Source organism: Platichthys flesus, chromosome 17, assembly GCF_949316205.1.
Source record: "Platichthys flesus chromosome 17, fPlaFle2.1, whole genome shotgun sequence".
Classification (NCBI taxonomy): domain Eukaryota; kingdom Metazoa; phylum Chordata; class Actinopteri; order Pleuronectiformes; family Pleuronectidae; genus Platichthys; species Platichthys flesus.
In genome coordinates, this window is record NC_084961.1 from 2285096 (window position 1) to 2302595 (window position 17500).

A 17500-nucleotide genomic window follows, 5' to 3' on the forward strand; every position below is an offset into this window, starting at 1 on the left:
CCAAGCGACACCAGCACAGAAGGAATTCTCAGAGTCTCTCTCTCTCTCTCCCAGCAGCTTGATTTGCTCTCCAGCCTCAGTCCAACGCACAAATCACCTCACCACTAATCACCAGTTCAGCCGTGTCCCTGTCGCCGGCTTCACGTCGTGCAATTTGTCACTTTCAACACCCAACAAATCACAGAGGGAGCAGAAGTCAGACGGAGAAACCTGCTTCACGGCGCGGAGCCACGATGGAGTGCTGCTTCTGGTCTTCTTTAAATAAATGATTTATGACAGAAACCAGTTTGTTCTGTGAGCGTGTGATGGCGGTGGGCGCAGCACTCCATCGGGGGGGGGGGGGGGGGGGTGAAGCAGATCCCTCTCGTCCAATCAGAGCAGCAGAAGTCAACTTTACCTGGTTTCCGAGGAAGAACTACAAAACATCCAGCGAACACGCAGCAGAGGAACACAAGGAGAAAGAAACAGAGCAAGAGTGAAACAACATGAACTGACGACAACTGGAGCTTCTAACGTGTGAACATATAGAATATAATAAATCTTTATATATTTATAGACCTTCTAAAAACTCTTAATAAACTGGAAACTGTGAGTTTTTTTCTGTTATTGGAGAATAAGTGGCGTGAGAAAACAAGATAGATAGATAGATAGATAGATATATGGGAGGGGGGGTGAACGTGAGTGTGTGGTTGTTATGATAACGAGGTGTGAGAAATGTTGTGTAACGCTTTCAGTTTGATGAAGATGAGGTGACGACAGTGAGATGAAGAAAGTGAAGCCAGACGCAGACACATGGTCACACACAGAGGAGCGAGTGGACGAGCAGCGTCCCCAGTGTCCTGTAGTGAAACACTGGGATTCATTACCCAGTGGATAATGATGGAGTGCACACACACACACACACACTTACACCCACACACACACACATATATACAGACACACACTAGCTATGGAAGTGATGGCCGATCCGTTAGAAGCTGTTGAAAACTGCTCTAGGGGTTAAATAGCTTCTGTAAAATAATGAACAGATACTCACAGGCTGCTGGAGATAAGGTTTTAAACAGGGAACTAACGACTCAGCTGATTTCCTTGACCTTTTGTGTGTGTGTGTGTGTGTGGGGGGGGAGACACGACCCAAAAAATAACCCGACACATTCAGGGGTCGATCTAAATCAAGACTCGGATCCAGTAATGGGTTCATTTACTCTATCATTTACTTAAGTCTTTACCGTTATTTAAGTTTTCTGATGTTCAGATTCATGAGTGAGGATGTGAATGAGAGCACGAGGCTCAAACTCTTTCTAACTGACTCCAGCTCTCTGTGACCCAGCAGCTCCGTGAGCATCGTCACATTTACACGGTTTCGTTAATGTGGTGACGACAAATCCTGGAGTTCTGTGTCACACGTTATTAACATGTTATTAACATGTTATATCAATGTTATTACTTGTTATGAAACAAACACGGGAAGACGTAGTGATGTGAGATGGAAACATTCAAACGCTGTGAAGTTAACTGTGAGTTGTTAATTGGTGACTGAGGAACAAGTGAAGACACAGTTAACAATAGATATAACAATAATAAAAAGATCAAACAGTGTTTACAAAGATATATATAACACAAGTTAAATTAAATTAAATATCTAATCACATTAACAAGTCCTTTGTCTTGATATGAAATAACAGTTTATTATTATTCTCTACATTCAAACTCAAACTGAACAAACTTACCCGGTACTTGTTTTCTCCGATCTGCTCCACCTGGAACCTCTTGGCACATTTACACTGAGCCACCTGACGAGTCACCTGCAGGACAACAGACCAGAGGTCAGTGGACGTGTCTCATCGCTCACGTCCACTCATCGGGACTCGAACTGTTTCCTCACCTCGTCCTCGATCTTGTCGGCGTCGGTGGTCGGTCGGTACGCGTCCTTGTTCGGATGAAGAGCGGCGACGAACTCGTAGTAGTCGATGTAACCGTCTCCATCGCGATCAAAGATGTCGGCCACCGCGGTCATCTCCAGTCGGCTGGTGGGAAACTCTGCACAGAAGGAAAAACCAGAATCCATAAATCAACTGGAATAGAATGAACGCAGCCATCACAATAAACAGTAAACGATAAACAGTAAACGATAAAGATCCTTCATCTCTTACTGGAGGCCAGGATCCCGTCGATGAACTCCTGACGCGTGATCTTCCCGTCCTGGTCCTTGTCGATGCGTCTGAAGAAATCCATGACGCGGGACTTCTTGTGGTTCATCCAGCGCATGTACTTCTTCCTCCACACGTCAAAGTCGAAGTTGGCAAACTCCTTGAGCTGAGAGCGATAACGCGGGTCGATGTCAAAACACAACATCTGATATTAAAGTGAGAGCTTTGATTGGTCAGGATTGTAAAGTGAATCAAACCTCCTCCAGCCGGTCCAGAGCGTCGTTGAGTTTCCGCTGGCGGTCCAGAGCGAGCAGCCACACCTGCTGCCACCGGGCACAGAGCTGGTTGAGTCGGGGGTTTCCTCCTGGGACCTGCATGGCCGCCTGCTGCTGCTGCTGCTGCTGCTGTTTGCCTGAGGAGGTCACAGAGATGAGTCATCTGCACGTCTCCAGGACATGTTGTTCTAAAGAAGCAGGGGATGATAATATTTGCAGGACAGATGTAAACACAGGTGGACGTACGAGCTCCTCTCCTCTCCGACAGGCCGCTGTGAGGCTCCGCTGGTTTCCTCTTGTACGTCTTCGTCACTTTGTCCACGTCCGGCTGCTTCATCGTCATCTCCTCCATGAAGGTCTGAGAACAACAGACACGCTCAGTACAGACACAGTCAGGGTCAGTAGGCGGACGGGTGGATGTGGAGACCCACCTGATGCTCTGTGATGAGGGATTTGAGCTGCGTGATGTCCTGAGGCAGCGAGTCGGCGTCCCTCTGGACCAACGTGGTCTCGGCCCACTGCAGCCAGGACAGCAGCTCCTCCAGCAGGTTGGCGTTGCTCAGCACTTCGGTCAGAGCCGTCTCCAGCCGCTGCTCGTGCTGCTTGGCCCACGTCAGCACCTGGAGAGAGAGGAAATCAATCATCATGTTAGTTTCCACAGACCCGGTTGAAGGATTCAGAAGCTTTGAAAAGATTCCCTGCTTTCCTCACAAGAAACCAGAACCTGACAGGAAGCAGAGTTCTCTGACTTCCTGTGCCTCCATCGCTCACCTCCTCGAAACGCGCCCTGATGATGGTGATCCAGTGTTTGATGGTGGTGATGGAGTCCGGGTGACACAGAGTCAGGATGGACTCTCCCATGCCGGCGGCCTTGTTGACGCCCCCCCTCCTCTCCTCCACGGTGCCCATGAAGTCTCGATGTGTGTGGAGCAGCGCCTGCAGAGTCTCCGCCTCCTCCGGGAGGACGCCGCGGAACCGGAGCGTCTGCTCCGCCTCCGAGAGCCACTCGAGCAGAACCTGCACCGCCGTGCGGAACTCCTCCGCCTGACGGAGAACAGAGGGACATGAGTGTTAGTGGAGGACGACTGGAGGTGGAGGTTCACACTTTGACCCGCAGCTTCTCCTCGGACCTGTTTGAGCCCCTGCTGGAGGCGGGTCTGCTTGGTGACGGACAGGGCGCACACGGTGTCCCAGCGGTTGCTCAGTTCCTGCAGCTGAACTTTGACCCAGGCCGTGTCGTCGCGACCCGTCTCGATCAGATCCCGAGCCGAGCGCCTCAGGGCCTGGATGCTGCCCGTCCTCTTACCCAGCTCCTTCTGGAAACTCTGGAGGTTTGGAGAGGAGACGGTGTTAGGGAGGCAGAGAGCAGCAGGACGCTCTTCATCATCAGCTCTGCTTAGTGCACACACCTTATGTGAGTCCATGAGGTTGGACACCAGATCCAGGTCTCCGTGGACCGGCTGGTCTTCAGCCAGCTGAGGTTCCACTCGGTACAACCAGTCCACAAGAGCCTGGAGAGCCTCCGCAAACTGACCTGAGAACAGCAGCGCCTCCTCCAGCTTGTGTTGTCTGGATGGAGCAGAGAGGAGATGTTAATCATCATGTGTTTCTTATCCAGAGCTGTGACGAGTGAGCGGATCCTCCCTACCTCTCCACGCTCTTCCCACAGACGGTGTCCCACTTGTCCCGGACCTCTCCCACCAGGTGATCCAGTCTCTGGGTGTCCGCCGGCAGCTGGGCCTTGTCCCTCATGGCCCTCCCCGACCTCACTGTGGTGTCGTACACCGGCTGCTTCGAGCCCAGAGCTTTCTGGAACTCCTGTGGGTGTTACAGAGTTACAGACGGGAGGAGTCGGAGGAAAGAAGTTGAAACACTGACCTCATGTAAGCAGAGGAATGGCCGACGGTACCTTGTGTTTGGTCAGTTGTATCTTGATCTTGTCCGGCTCGTTGGAGATCTCCAGCTCCGAGTCCAGTCTCTTCTCAGCTTCCTCCAGCCAGTCGGTCAGCTTCCTCCACGCCTCATGGAACTGCAGAGAGTTTCACACAGTCACATTCACCCGTCCACACACACACAGACACACACATCTCATCTGTTTTGTGAATCCGGCTCCTACCTGTTTGGCTCTCTTGCGGGCCTCGTCCAGGTGCCGGCCGCGGTCCAGTGACCTCTGCACCAGCTTGTCCCAGCGGGCCTGGACGCTGAGCAGCAGGTTCTTGATGAGCACCACATCCTGCTTCAGGCTGGCAAAGCGAAGCTGAGAGCCGGCCTTCTCCAGAGCCAGGACCTGCTCCCTGTGGGTGTTCACCTCGTTCACAAACACCTGGAGGCACAGGAGGGACGTGGAGGACGGGTCAGGGACAGTTAATCATCTGTTGGACAGTTTCTCTCAGGACTGGATCATCTCGAGGGATCTACCTTGTGCTCGTCGATCTGGAAGAGCACCGTGTCCAGGATGAGGCTCGGGGGCTGGGCCATGTTCAGGGTCTGCTCAGCCTGGGTCAGCCAGATGATGGTGTCCTGCAAAGACGACTGGAAGCCAGTGGCCAAGGAAACAGCCTCCTCCAGTTTGGCCTGTCAAGCAAAAGTTCAAAGGTCACAAGAAAATAACGGAACAGAAGAGAACAGATGAGGAAGATCGTGAAGTCTGAGTCTCACCTTGCGGTCCTCCATCTTGGTGTTGAGGCTGGCCCACTTGTTCTGCAGCATGCCCAGGTTCTGCTGGGTCTGCGTGGTACCGAGCGCTGCTTCCTCTCCCCCCCGGGCCAGCAGCATGGACTCTCCCTGATCCAGCAGGCGATGGTACTGGTCCCCTCGCGGAGCCAGCTGAGCCTGAAGCTCCTGGAGACAGAGGAGACGTGCGGGACAATGGCTGCTGTTAAAGTGTCTTAACCAGATGAGCATGTTGGGGCTGATACTCTGCTCCACGAGACCGTTCCCAAACTTTGCTCGTAAAAACTTTTATTTGCTCTTAAAAGCTGTTAATGACGATTTGAACTTAATCAGCTGTTTACAGACGGCAGCTTAACGACAGGAAACATTTAACGTGTGATTCGAAAAAGTTACACATAACAACAAATAATTGCTTATTCACACAAAAACATTTCTTTGTGTTAACTGTAACAATAAGTTTCTGTTCCTGCAGCGAGCCCTGTGTTTGTGTCTATCGTGCACGACACTGTGTGTAGAGGTGTGTTGTGAGTCTCTGGTACCATGTGCTGCTGGAGCTGCTCCCGGGCCGTCTCGGGGAGGCCGCCGGTCGGCTTGGCGGCGGACAGCTGGCTCTCCGTCCTCCTCAGCCACTGGAGGAACTCCTCCAGCTCCCCGTGGAAGCCTTCAGCCTGCGGGAGAACCAGATCAGAATGAACTCTTAAACCTAAACAAGGTTTTAAAACAGTACAGGAGAAGATAGATAGATAGATTGACAGATTACTTTATTCATCCCCAAAGGGAAATGAAGTCGTCATAGCAGCCGGTACATTTGAATACAATAAAATACAATACAATAGAATGAAATATAAAACATAAAATATTGCGGTAGAAAGAATAAAAACAGAAACACAAGATAAATAGGTAGATAAGGTGCAGTGGCAGATGATGGTAATAGTACTGATGATATGATGGTAATGTTATTGTTAGACAGTATATAAAAAATAGTACAGTATATATAGTATATAATATTTTTATATATGATAGTAATTATACCAATATAATAGCAGTATATAGTAATAATAGCAGCAACAGTATATATAATAGTAATAATAGTAAAATATAATAATAATAACATGTACACATGTATCAATATGTGTATATAGACTTATATATACAAAGAATATGATATAATATATGATATATAGTACGGGTATAAATATAAGTATTTGGCGATACAATAGATAATATAATATGTAAGTGTAAGAATATGTAGACAGAGTGTGCAAAACACAATATTATTGTATAAAATGATGAATTGGTATATTTAGTGCTTTTCATCATATCGGTTTTACTTTACTTAATACTACTATTGTGGTTAATAGATGTTGTAATCTTACATATTACCTTTGCTTTAGTTTCTGACCATGTGTACATTTGTTTCTCAGCTGGATTACGTGAAAACTAACACATGGATTTTTACAAAACTTGGTAAAAGGATGAATATTTAAATCCCTGTGTCAGTACCTGGTGCAGAGCGGCCTCCAGTAGCTTCTGTCGCTCCTGCGTCCTGAGCAGCAGCTTCTCCCAGCTCTGGTTGAGCTGCTCCAGCTGATCCCGCAGGTGACTGGCTTCATCGCCGGGCGAGGACTCCAGCAGCTCGGCGGCCGCACCGGTCACCGTCTCCACCGTGGCGTGGTGGGACAGGACGTCATTACGCAAAACCTGGGACAGGGAGGACGGAGGAGGACGCGTGTTACACGGAACAAGTTGTTGTTTATATGCAAGAGCAAAGCTGAAGGGACGAGGTTAAAATAAGTTCCCTGTGAAAAGTCTCGATTGAAGAAACAGCTTCTTTTCAAACTGGTTTGACTGTAACATGATCAAGAAGAAGAGGAGCTGGGAAAAGAAGAGAAGAAGAAGTTGTCTCAGTTTTTCCAGTTTGCATTTAGAACACGTACGTGGTGTTTGGCCAGCTCGATCTCGATGGCCTTGGGGTCAGAGCTGACTGGTCGCTGAGAGTCCAGGGTGGTGTGTGTGTGGCTCAGCCAGCCCTGCAGCTCAGACAGGGCGTGCTGGAACTGACCCAGAGCCAGCAGGGCAGCCTCCAGCTTGTGCTGTGGTGGGAAAAAGACAGAAGAGCGGGATTAAAAATAGGAGCTAGAATATTCAGACTGTAATGAGAAGCAGCTGTTAGATACACGCAGTCCGACAGAAAGAGGCTCAGTGAGAGTCTCAGCGTGGTTCTAATGGGAGAACTGGTTTCATTACCTGTCTCTGGTTGATCTTATCACCCAGGTTCTCCCACAGGTGGCGCAGCTCGGTGAGCGGCTCCTGGATCATGTCCCTGTCGGTCTGGTCGGACACTTTCTTCAGCATCAGCTCCCCCTGGTGGCACAACTTCTCCATGTCGATCTGCTGCTGGTAAACCTCCACCTTGTAAATCTGATCAGGGAGAACAGAGGGATGAGGAGAGAGTGGAGGGAAAGAGGGGATGGAAGTATTTTATTAGTTCTGGACACAAAGATGAGAACAGGGAATTCAAAGCTGTAAATATGGACGAATACCGTTTATAAAAACTAGTAAAGTTTGTTGATTACCTTGAGCTCTTCGATCTGCTGCTTCACGGTTCCCTGCTCAGTTCCCACAGTCGACATGTCGCACAGCTTGATCACCGCGTTGTCCAGGTAGTCGAACATGGACTGGAAGAGAAACAGAGACACAGGTGAGCTGCTGCAAAGAACAGGGTGTAGAAAGGTTTGATTGGATTCTCAGTCTGTGAGGAACCAACCTGCAGCGCGTCCTGATACTGCACCGACGCCGTCATGGCCTCGTCCAGCCGCTCCATCCTCTCCCTCCAGGTCCGGTCCAGACCTTCCCAGGCAGCATTCATCTGAGAGGAGGACACAGTTTTACGAGTGGGCACGAAAAAAACATTAGAAGCTTTTGTCTCTGTCCTTTTTTTTAATCTTCTCCAGTCACTGAATGTCTTGATCTCACCTCGTCGATGGTTTTCTTGACTTCAGGTTTCTCAGTTTCTCCACAGGCGAAGATGAGGTCAGCCCCGAGGGTCCTGACGAACTCCAGCTCCTCCCTCAGGCCGTCCGTCTCTGCCTTGATGGCCTGATCGAAGAAGAGGAAGAAGAGGAAGAACCCGATCACACCAGAGCCCCTCGACACATCTACATATTCATATCCCAGATCCCCTCTCCCTCTGTACCTCGGCAGCCTCGATCTGCTGCTTGATGAGCGAGGGGTCCACACCCGGGTCCTCCAGCTCCCTCACGATGTCCTGGGAGTCTCGGAGCGTGCTGAGCAGCGCCGCCACGTCGGACCAGAACTTCCCAGCCACGTCCAGGACGTCGTTCAGCTTCCCCTCCCTCTCCTCGGCGCGCTGCCGGATCTCGTCCCACAGCGAGCGCAGGCGCAGGAGGCGGGAGCGAACGGCTGGAGGGGGGGGGGGAGAGAGTCAAAGGGTTTAAACCAAGATTTCAGATGATTTTAACAAGAACAACATTGTTTTCTTTGAGTTGGCCATCTAGTGTCCAGGCCCGGGCAGTGAACTCCCTCCTCGCCCCCCCCCCCCCCCCCCCCCCGGTGCGTCACAGTGGTCCATTCAGCTTCATGAGGCTCGAGGGCATCGAGCTCAACGCTCTGTGACCAGCAGCTTCACAGAGACGCTTGTGTTTGGATTCACGTTGTGTTGGCGTTTGGGAGAAACACGCAGGAGGAGCTGGTTGTTCGATTCGACTCTTGCCCCCCCCCCCCGGCTTCGAGGAACACAAAGATGAACTCTCCTCACTTGTTCAGTGAATCAGTTCAACTCGAGCCTCAAGACATCGGAGGATTCACCCTCAGACGACTGAAGCCTGTTTGTGACGCAGCTCGACTTCAACTCAGCCTTTGTGCCAAATATAGTGTTTTCATTTTTCACTTAACTGAAACAACAACTGTCATGGACACACGCCGAAGATCTGACTGAGCTCTTTAGTTATTAACTTAATAATTGGTTGGATTTTAGTTTATTTTCGGCCAAACGTCCTTAATTATGTACGTAAAACATTAAATATAAAAACATAAAAATAATCCTGCTTTAATGTGCAGCTGCTCATCAATACATTAAAACACAGGTGAACTTTAAATCAACCTTTAAAGATTCTGAAACACACCTACAGTTTAAGCTGTAAACTAAATTACATGACTGTTATTTGATAAAACACATTAATATTGGTTTTAATATCATATATAATACCAAATGTATTAAAACATTTAAATGTATGGGTTGAATATAGATCACAGCGCCACCTAGTGTTTCAAACGGTCTCAGACCCTGCAGGGACGATGCCTGCATTGAATCTCTATGACATCACATCCAAAAGTTAACACTTTAAAAACAAAAACTCTTCAATAGAATAAAGTGAGATAATGAATGTCTGTGTTGACCCCCCCCCCCGCTCGTCCCTGTCTCTCACCCTGAGCAGCAGGATCGTCCCGGGCGGCTCGTCCAATGAGCTCCTCTCCCCGGGCGCAGAGGGCGGAGAAGCTCGGCAGCAGCTTGTCCAGCTCCAGGCCCTGAGCGCGGTGCTCCGCCAGCTGCTCCCGGATCTTGTCCACCTCCGCCGCCACCGGGGGCGGCGACCTCAGCCGCTGCACCGCGCCCTCCAGGGTCTCCAGCAGGGGATCCATCTTGTCGTGAAACTGAGAACGGACGGAGAGGCGGAGGGAAAGGTTGTGAGGAAGAGGAGGAGAGAGAGAGTGTGGAGGCTGCTGGGTTTCTCAAATTCTGTGTGACATTTTGAAAGTGGGAATACTGAAATATTATTTGGGCGTCTGGAGCCGACTCTATTAACTCTGAGGACTTTTAAATAACAGAGAAAAATCAAATTGAAGCCATGTGTGGTTCATGTGTGTAATATCTCAGTATTTCACTTTCATCGTGTCACCCAGGTGGAGCTGGAGGTGATCTACCACACAAGAGGGAGCTATCAAGACAGCTGAGTCCACTCTACAGGACTCCAGAGACACTTTGGACCGGATCTAAAAACGTCTTTACGCTTCTGAGTGAAGTAAAAATACACAACGGGAGGATTCCTTCTGACACAACAGGACGACTACGACTGAATCGAGTCTAAATCTGAGACTGAAACCAGCTCCTCTCAGCTTTAGACTTAATTCACGAGGACATTCGGACACAGAGGGAACCGGTCCTAACAGATCTAGATCAGACTCGGGGTTACTTAGGCAAACACATGATTTGGATCAACGTGGAGATCAGTGAAGCCACAGTCGAGATTTAAGTGATAACAGCACGAATCCAGAATTCAAACTTCAAACCACAAGTGAAGTTATTATTACTATCTTGATGAATGAATGAGTTTAGTGGCTTCACATCTGGTTAATTGACCAAATCACGTGTCGTAACCACGGCCTCAGGTGGGCGTGGTCAGTCTGTGGTCTTACCTCTACCAGCTGGGTGATGCAGTGACCATGGAGAAAATGGTGACGGGTGGGTGGGTGGGGGGGCAACACACACAGCACATCCACAATGAACGAGGGATGGGACGGAGGAGGTTGCATGGACGGGTGACGATGATGAGGGAGATTAGAGGTTAAAGGATGAGGAAGGAGAGACAAGGACGATTAGGGTGGAGATGATGGACAAGAACAAAGTGATGCAGGTGGAGGAGGTGGAGGAGGAACACGTGGATCAGTTTGAATGGAGCGGGGGGGTGGAGAAACAATTCAATGAGTTAAATCAGAGACATGCATACAGTAACAAAATGTCTGGTAATATCCGAGTGGAGAGAAAAACTAAAATAAAAACTAGGACGAGTGAAGACGTGATGTGATAAAGAAGAAAGTCTGGAAGATAATAAGACTCCAAACTCGTTCTCTCTCTAAAATAACGAGAAGTGACCTCAACTGAACTTGTGAAGCTACACAATAAATCCTCGTTATCATTGGGTGTCAAACATGCGACAGAGACACAAACACAGTCACATGAACCTCGTGCTGTTGAGTAATGACATCTTGTCTTTTTTTATGTGGGGCAGCAGACACTACATAAAGGGCTGTAAACAGACTTTAATAAAACATCTTCTATCTCCACTGGTGTCACAAGGTTTTCATTCAATAAACATCTTCAGTTCAGGGAGAGAAATGTCATTTAAAGTTTGAACAAGTTGTGTTATAGTCTGTAAATGATAAAACGTATTAGACCCGAGTTTGCAGCTGTAACACTGAGTTTCAAACTGGGAGCAGGGTCAACTGGGAGCACTGGGAGTCGTACCTGTGCAGACTGGGACACGGCCTCGTCCAGCGCTGTGGCCCGACCCTTCACCTCCTCCTTGATGGCCAGGTAGCGCTTCTCGGACCTGGTGTAGCGCTGCGTCAGCGCCGCCCCCTCCTGGAGGCTGAGCTCCGCCAGCTGGGGCCCGATCTTCAGCAGCTTGTCGATGTGCGGCTTGTGCTCAGCGATCGACTCCCTCAGGAGCTGCAGAGGGAACGAGGGGAACGAGGGAACGAGGGGAACGAGGGGAACGAGGGAACGAGGGGAACGAGGGAATCAAGTGAACATTCGGATCAACACAGAAAGAAAAAGCGTGAGACTTTAAATCCTCTCTCACTCTCATCTGGTCCTGTTGCAGCCGCAGGGCGTCGGTGTCGATGGCTGGGGGGGGCAGCTGGCTGATGAGGGTCTCGGTCTCGCCCAGCCACGGCTCCAGTTCCTCGTATGTTTCCCAGAACCGAGCCACCAGAACCTGAGCCTGCTCCAGAGCCGAGAAGCGCTCGCCGTGGTTGTGGCTCACGGCTTCGTAACGAGCACTCAGGGAATCCGTCTTCACCTGGAGGAGATGGTGGAGACACACAGATATTAAACCGTCCCTCAGATGACGTGTGACTTCCTCCTCATGCAGCTCGTCCACCAGCGACTCACCATGAGCGCCTCCTTCTGAGCCTCGCTGCAGGTCTCCAGGATTTCCTCCCTGGTGCTGAGCAGCTGATCCACGGTGTCTTTGTGCCGGATGATGTCGATGTTGAAGGCCCTCTGCACCTGCAGCTGAGCCACGGTCACGTCAGGCTCCAGGCTCAGGGGCCCCAGAGACGCCAGCTTGCGCTCGGTCTCCCCGACCCAGGCCCGCTCTGCATCCACGGCCTCTTCGTACTGGAGGAGGAGGAGGAGGAGGAGGAGGAGGAGGAGGAGGAGGAGGAGGAGACGTTTCAAACACTAATGTCATTTAAAGAAAACCAGCTGATAATTGTGTGTTTGTGGTGGAACTGCCTGCAGCACCTGCTGGGACCTCTGGATGGCAGCTTGCACCAGCTTCACCCGCTGAGTGATGGTTTCATCCGCCTGGCGGTACCTCTGGTTCCCGTCAGCCACCAGGCGGTCCAGACCTTCTCTGGCTCGCCACGGCACCAGGTCCAGCAGGGCGCCGCCCACCTCGTTCACCGTGTCCAGCACCAGGCGCTTCTCTGCCGACACTTTCTTCAGCTCCTGTGAAAGAGGATTTAATTCATAAAACCAAATAGAACCAGTGTGTCTTTGTTTCTTTGCTGTAACTGAGACTCCTTTGATTTTCTTATATGAGACAGTAGCTGCAAATGAAAATGACAATAATCCTTTCAACAGCTTTAAGAAGCTTATTGAGTTCAAATAAATCAAAGTTATTACAGATTTGAGTTATCAACACAGTAGCTGCTCTCCTCCTGCTCGGGGAGAAAACCAAGCTGCCATCACAAACACAAACTCGCTCTATCCTCCCACCTTCTGCCTCTCCTGATAGGCCGGTGAGGCGTCGGGCTCCACGTTGTTGAGCTCCGCCTCCACGCCGTCCAGCCACTGGCTGATGTCTTCGTGGGCGCTGGCGAATCGCGTGGCGAGCTGCAGGGCCTGCTCCAGGGTGCGGAGGGCCTTGCTGCTGCCGGCCGTCATCTCGGCGTAGCGAGACTTGATGCCGTCCAGCTTCTCCTGGATCAGGAGAACCTCCTCACCTGCAGAGCGACACACGGGTCAGACAGAGGAGGTGGGAACGCACGTGGAAAAGATCCTGATGCCCTCATAATCCTGATCGGTCAAGAAGGAGATTTATATCTAATCCTCTCTGCAGTCGCTAGTCCTAACGAGTTCTGTAGCATTTGGTCTAAACATGTAAATAAGACACGTGTGGACCGGGCACGGGCCTCCACAGAGCTGCCTGTCTGCACGGTCTCTAATTCTTAGATGCAGAAGTAATTAAAGTTTCACAATCTTTGCATTTGGAAACACAAGATCTCAACCTGTTTCTGATCATGGAGGCTAAAAGTCAAAAGCTAACACAATAAACACTATGTGATTCTGTGTGTTTGTGTTGGACCCACACCCAGGTGTGTTGTTGCTGAGGGGAAACCACAGTGTTGTGTTACCTGTGGTCTGCTTGAGCAGAGCTTGTCCGTTCTTGATGGCCTGGTCCACCGTCTTCTTCCTGCTCACGATCTCTTCATTCAGCGACTGAGCGAAGACAAAGAACTAAAGTTCACACACGTCCGGATAAAAAGTTAAAACACCAATTCTGAACAACAACGGGAAACTTTTCCAAAAGGTTGAAGTGACGAGTGTGTTTCAATCTGCTCTTTATTCTCATGATCCCACGGCTCATGTGAGATTCAGGCTGCAGGTAATTATTATTTGGTCTCAATCTTTCCCACCACAAAGTGTTTATGGTTTTAAACACATTTAAAACGTGTGTAGACGTGTTTCACTCGGAGGGAAACACCGGCTCCCTCCTCCTGTCATCACGTCCCGGCTTCACCCGAGCTTCTGGTAACACTGTTAAATATTGAGCCTCCATTACATTTCTTTGTCGTTCATTGTGTTGACGAAGTCGTACCAGAGTGTGTTTGTGCTGCTCGGCCAGCAGCTGAGGTTGGTAGTTCTGGACGGAGACCTGACCGAGCCTCTGAGCAACCTCAGCCAGCCAGTTCAGCACCTCTACCTCGTCCTCTCCGAACAGCTGAGCGTTGGCCAGCGCCTGCTCCAATAGGCCGGCTCGCCTCGAGGACCAATCCGTGAGCTCCGAGTGACCCGACCTCACCGCGCCCACTCGCTCGTTCAACCAATCGCGGTCGGCCGGGCAGCTGAGCGGGGTCAGCGATTGGCTGAGGGACTCGAGGTGGTCGACCTCGGCTTCTCTCGAGGACACATCCTCTTGGATCGCCTGGGAAGTGTACGTGTGTGTTTGTGTGTGTGTGTATATCAGTGTGTGTGTGTGTGTTTTATAGGAAGGTGAAGAAAAGTGAGAAAACAAAAGCAAAACAACGGAAAAAACAGATAAAATAATAAGATGATGCAAATGACAAAATCATAGATGAACAGGAAATCATAAACATCAAAGGATGAATGAGACGAACAACAACTTAAATCCAGGAACTCAACTTAAATGAATAAATAAAAACTCAATGAAGACGTGAAGTAGTTTGAGTTGTAAATAAATGTTTGTTGGTTGTTGTGGTTCATTGTTTCAACCGAGTCACACTAAATAAATAAGTTTCCTTTATGTGTGTGTGTGTGTCTGTGTTTTCCCTTCGATTCCTCAAACATCTGGAGTCTCAGCGACATGTAAAGTTAATAAGTTGAACCGGACATGAAGCGACTGAGAGGATTTCTTTGACTCCTAACGTTTTCTTTTGTTTGACTCCACACTCTGAAGTAAGAACAGATCCGGGGTCTGTCACCGAGCGGCCGGACGCTACCTTGTGCTTGGTGATCTGCTGGGAGATCTTGGCCGTCTGGGTTCCCATGGGCTCGGCGGAGCTCAGGCGTCTCTCGGTGGCGCTCAGCCATTCTCCCAGCGGCTCCAGGGCCTCGTGGAAGTGAAGAGCCAGAACCTGCAGCTCCTCCAACTGCCGCTGCCTGAGGGACGAGAGGGAGGGGGGGTGATGAGGTCCAGAGCTTTGATTGGCGTGTTATTACTTTCAGTCGCTCACTCGATGTGTAAATGGAGCCCGACTCTGTGTCACATGGCTGCCAGGTGAGTTTCATCAACTGATCAAATGGATTATTTGTGTGTTTGTGACAGAAAGTGCAACAGAGACACAACAGATGAGTTTTAATATCGATCCCAAGAACAAGCTGCCAGGCATAAAGAATGTTTACACTTTTAATAAGGATTCTCATTTCTATGAGAAGACGAATCTGAGACATCAGAAGTTTTCACGATGACTTTTTTTATTGTGATTTGTGTGTTTGTCCCCAGAAGACACCAACTCTCCTGAATGAAGGGAAAAACCTTAAGAGATTTAATTAAGTAAGTTCAGCAGAGTCCACAGGACAACCTGCTGTTAATGTACGATCACTGATATAAACACATTGACAGTGATATTGTCTTTTCTTTTCAAATGATAAAATTAACGTATGTGCTGTTTTGTGTCTAAATCCATCACAAACTGAAACCCCCCACGAGGGATTATCCACGGCTGCCACATGGAACCTCTTCATAATTACTTAAGTGGAATTCCTTCTTTTCTCACTGCACAGAGAGGTCAGAGGTCAAGTCAGCGATGACAGATTGACACTTTATACCCACGTCCTCCTCGCCCTGAACCCGGCCCCACCCCCCCGACACTGACCTGGCGCTGGCCTTGTCCAGCAGCTCGGTCCATCTCTCCGCCAGCTGGTGGAGCTGAGTCTGGATCTTCTCTCGGTCCTGGGTGTCGGCGGTGGCAGCGATCCTCTCGCCTTCAGCTCGGATCATCTCCACGGTCGGCCGCCGGTCGTCCAACAACCTCTGGAGCAGCTGCAGGAAGACACACACACACTCAGTGATGGTGCAACTGAGCAAGAGAGTACTTCTACAGGAGGTGTTTCTAATATTCAGTCTCACATGAAACCATAAAATGATATACATATAAACTGTAGTCTCAATAAAGACGTAGTACAAAGTATTCTGTGGCAGAACAAAGTTTTGTAAGATGTTGTTTGTGTCATAGAAAAAGTTAATAAGTACAAAAGTAAAGTAACAGATACACCCCCCCCCCCCCCTTTTAGAGGAGCTAACTTCATTAATCAATAAGTCTTTAAACTTTACATCAGTGCTTCAGGAAATAACTTCAGGATATCTTTTGTTCTACAGAATTATTAACGTTGTAATCGACTTGGAGGTATAAAGCAAACTTTCATTCACTTCACTCAGGACTAAACTGTTGTTGCATTAAAAAGCAACAGACAGGAACCTACTTCCTTCCTGCTTCAGATAGCGACCCGCCCCCCCCCCCCCCCCCCCACCCAGTATGAACTGGTCCTCGCTGCTCGGTTCATCTGTGGAATTCACGTCTCTACAGTTAACTCTCCTTTAAGCCAAACACTGACACCACTCTCGGTCACGGACGTAAACACTTGTGATTGATCGCTGGTCAAGACTGGAGCTCTCTGATGTGTACAAACACAGGAAGTGTGTGCAGGATAAACAGGGAAAAGAATCTGTGTGCGTGTGTGTGAGTGTATGTGTGCGGGTGTGTGTGTGTGTGAAAACAATACGAACCCACCATGCGTGCATGGGTCTGTTTTTATGCCAGTGTGACTGGCAGACGGTCAACTGGGGCCGTTTGGATGCCAGGCAGACAGATCATTGACTGTGTGTGTTTGTGTGTGTGTGTGTGTGGGTGTGTGTGTGTGCGCTTGACATTCAAATATCCACTGTTTGTGGTGAAAGGACACTGAGGACGTCTGAATATCAATGTTTGAATTCAAACTCTGGGAAATGGGGGTTTGGTATTTTCAGTGGAAACTTGAATGTGTCCCGGCAGGAGAGTTCAAACACAGAAGAGTGTGGGAGGCAGGAGTTTAGAACTCAAAAGGTCATAGGTTCAAATCCGGAACTGGAAAATGTGAGCAGGCTGAAAACCAATCCTCATCAAACTGAGACCTGAAGATATAAAATACTTGAAAACACAACATATCATATTCTCTTCATCTTCTTTTTACCTTTTGTTCTTGGATCTGGGCCTTGACCACACGGTACTCTGCCGACGGAGGCTTCTGATTGGCCACCAGTTCCTCTGTGTCGCTCAGCCAGCTCAGCAGAGGCTCCAGAGCATCCTGAAATTTCCCACAATGCAGCAGAGCCTCCTGCAGCTGGGCGATCCGCTCTGCCACCTGAACACAGGAGAGACGGGTTAAAAAAACAACAACTGACTCGTTGATTCCTCATCTACAATATCTAATAAAGTGGCTTTCTTTGATGCAGTTGACCAATCAGCTGACACCTTTACTGTGTGTTTGTGTGTCTGTGCGTGTCCGGGTGTCGTACCCTCTTGTTGAACGAGTTCCAGCGGAGGTTGGTGGTCTCCAGGTCGTGCTCCAGCGCCTGCGTGTCCGTGTGTTTGGCGGCGCTCTGGATCAAACCCTGACCCACGGCGTTGACGTGCTGCAGCTTGGGTTGAATACTG

The 17500-nt window shown here is 49.5% G+C and overlaps 1 protein-coding gene across 13 annotated transcripts in view; it reads right to left on the reverse strand.

The window, feature by feature from the left end:
* macf1a (microtubule actin crosslinking factor 1a) overlaps window positions 1-17500 on the reverse strand; it is a 153033-nt gene that overhangs the window by 8884 nt on the left and 126649 nt on the right. For 10 of the 13 annotated variants that reach the window (XM_062409352.1, XM_062409346.1, XM_062409340.1 and 7 more), the window contains 35 exons: window positions 17362-17500; window positions 17037-17207; window positions 15683-15849; window positions 14807-14966; window positions 13945-14271; window positions 13481-13565; window positions 12843-13069; window positions 12366-12572; window positions 12012-12239; window positions 11701-11919; window positions 11364-11567; window positions 9547-9772; window positions 8295-8521; window positions 8075-8197; window positions 7866-7967; window positions 7675-7776; window positions 7346-7519; window positions 7036-7191; window positions 6602-6799; window positions 5638-5766; window positions 5084-5266; window positions 4844-4999; window positions 4542-4748; window positions 4335-4454; window positions 4074-4243; window positions 3835-3994; window positions 3556-3750; window positions 3197-3469; window positions 2857-3045; window positions 2672-2783; window positions 2408-2562; window positions 2154-2316; window positions 1886-2040; window positions 1731-1805; window positions 398-415 (listed from right to left, as the gene is read on the reverse strand). The exon at window positions 17362-17500 is cut by the window's right edge and continues 23 nt beyond it. In XM_062409352.1, the coding sequence (XP_062265336.1) occupies window positions 398-415; window positions 1731-1805; window positions 1886-2040; window positions 2154-2316; window positions 2408-2562; window positions 2672-2783; window positions 2857-3045; window positions 3197-3469; window positions 3556-3750; window positions 3835-3994; window positions 4074-4243; window positions 4335-4454; window positions 4542-4748; window positions 4844-4999; window positions 5084-5266; window positions 5638-5766; window positions 6602-6799; window positions 7036-7191; window positions 7346-7519; window positions 7675-7776; window positions 7866-7967; window positions 8075-8197; window positions 8295-8521; window positions 9547-9772; window positions 11364-11567; window positions 11701-11919; window positions 12012-12239; window positions 12366-12572; window positions 12843-13069; window positions 13481-13565; window positions 13945-14271; window positions 14807-14966; window positions 15683-15849; window positions 17037-17207; window positions 17362-17500 (5902 nt within the window). The remainder of the gene's footprint in view (window positions 1-397; window positions 416-1730; window positions 1806-1885; window positions 2041-2153; window positions 2317-2407; window positions 2563-2671; window positions 2784-2856; window positions 3046-3196; window positions 3470-3555; window positions 3751-3834; window positions 3995-4073; window positions 4244-4334; window positions 4455-4541; window positions 4749-4843; window positions 5000-5083; window positions 5267-5637; window positions 5767-6601; window positions 6800-7035; window positions 7192-7345; window positions 7520-7674; window positions 7777-7865; window positions 7968-8074; window positions 8198-8294; window positions 8522-9546; window positions 9773-11363; window positions 11568-11700; window positions 11920-12011; window positions 12240-12365; window positions 12573-12842; window positions 13070-13480; window positions 13566-13944; window positions 14272-14806; window positions 14967-15682; window positions 15850-17036; window positions 17208-17361) is intronic. The other 3 variants (XM_062409353.1, XM_062409342.1, XM_062409351.1) reach the window with 1 other exon arrangement.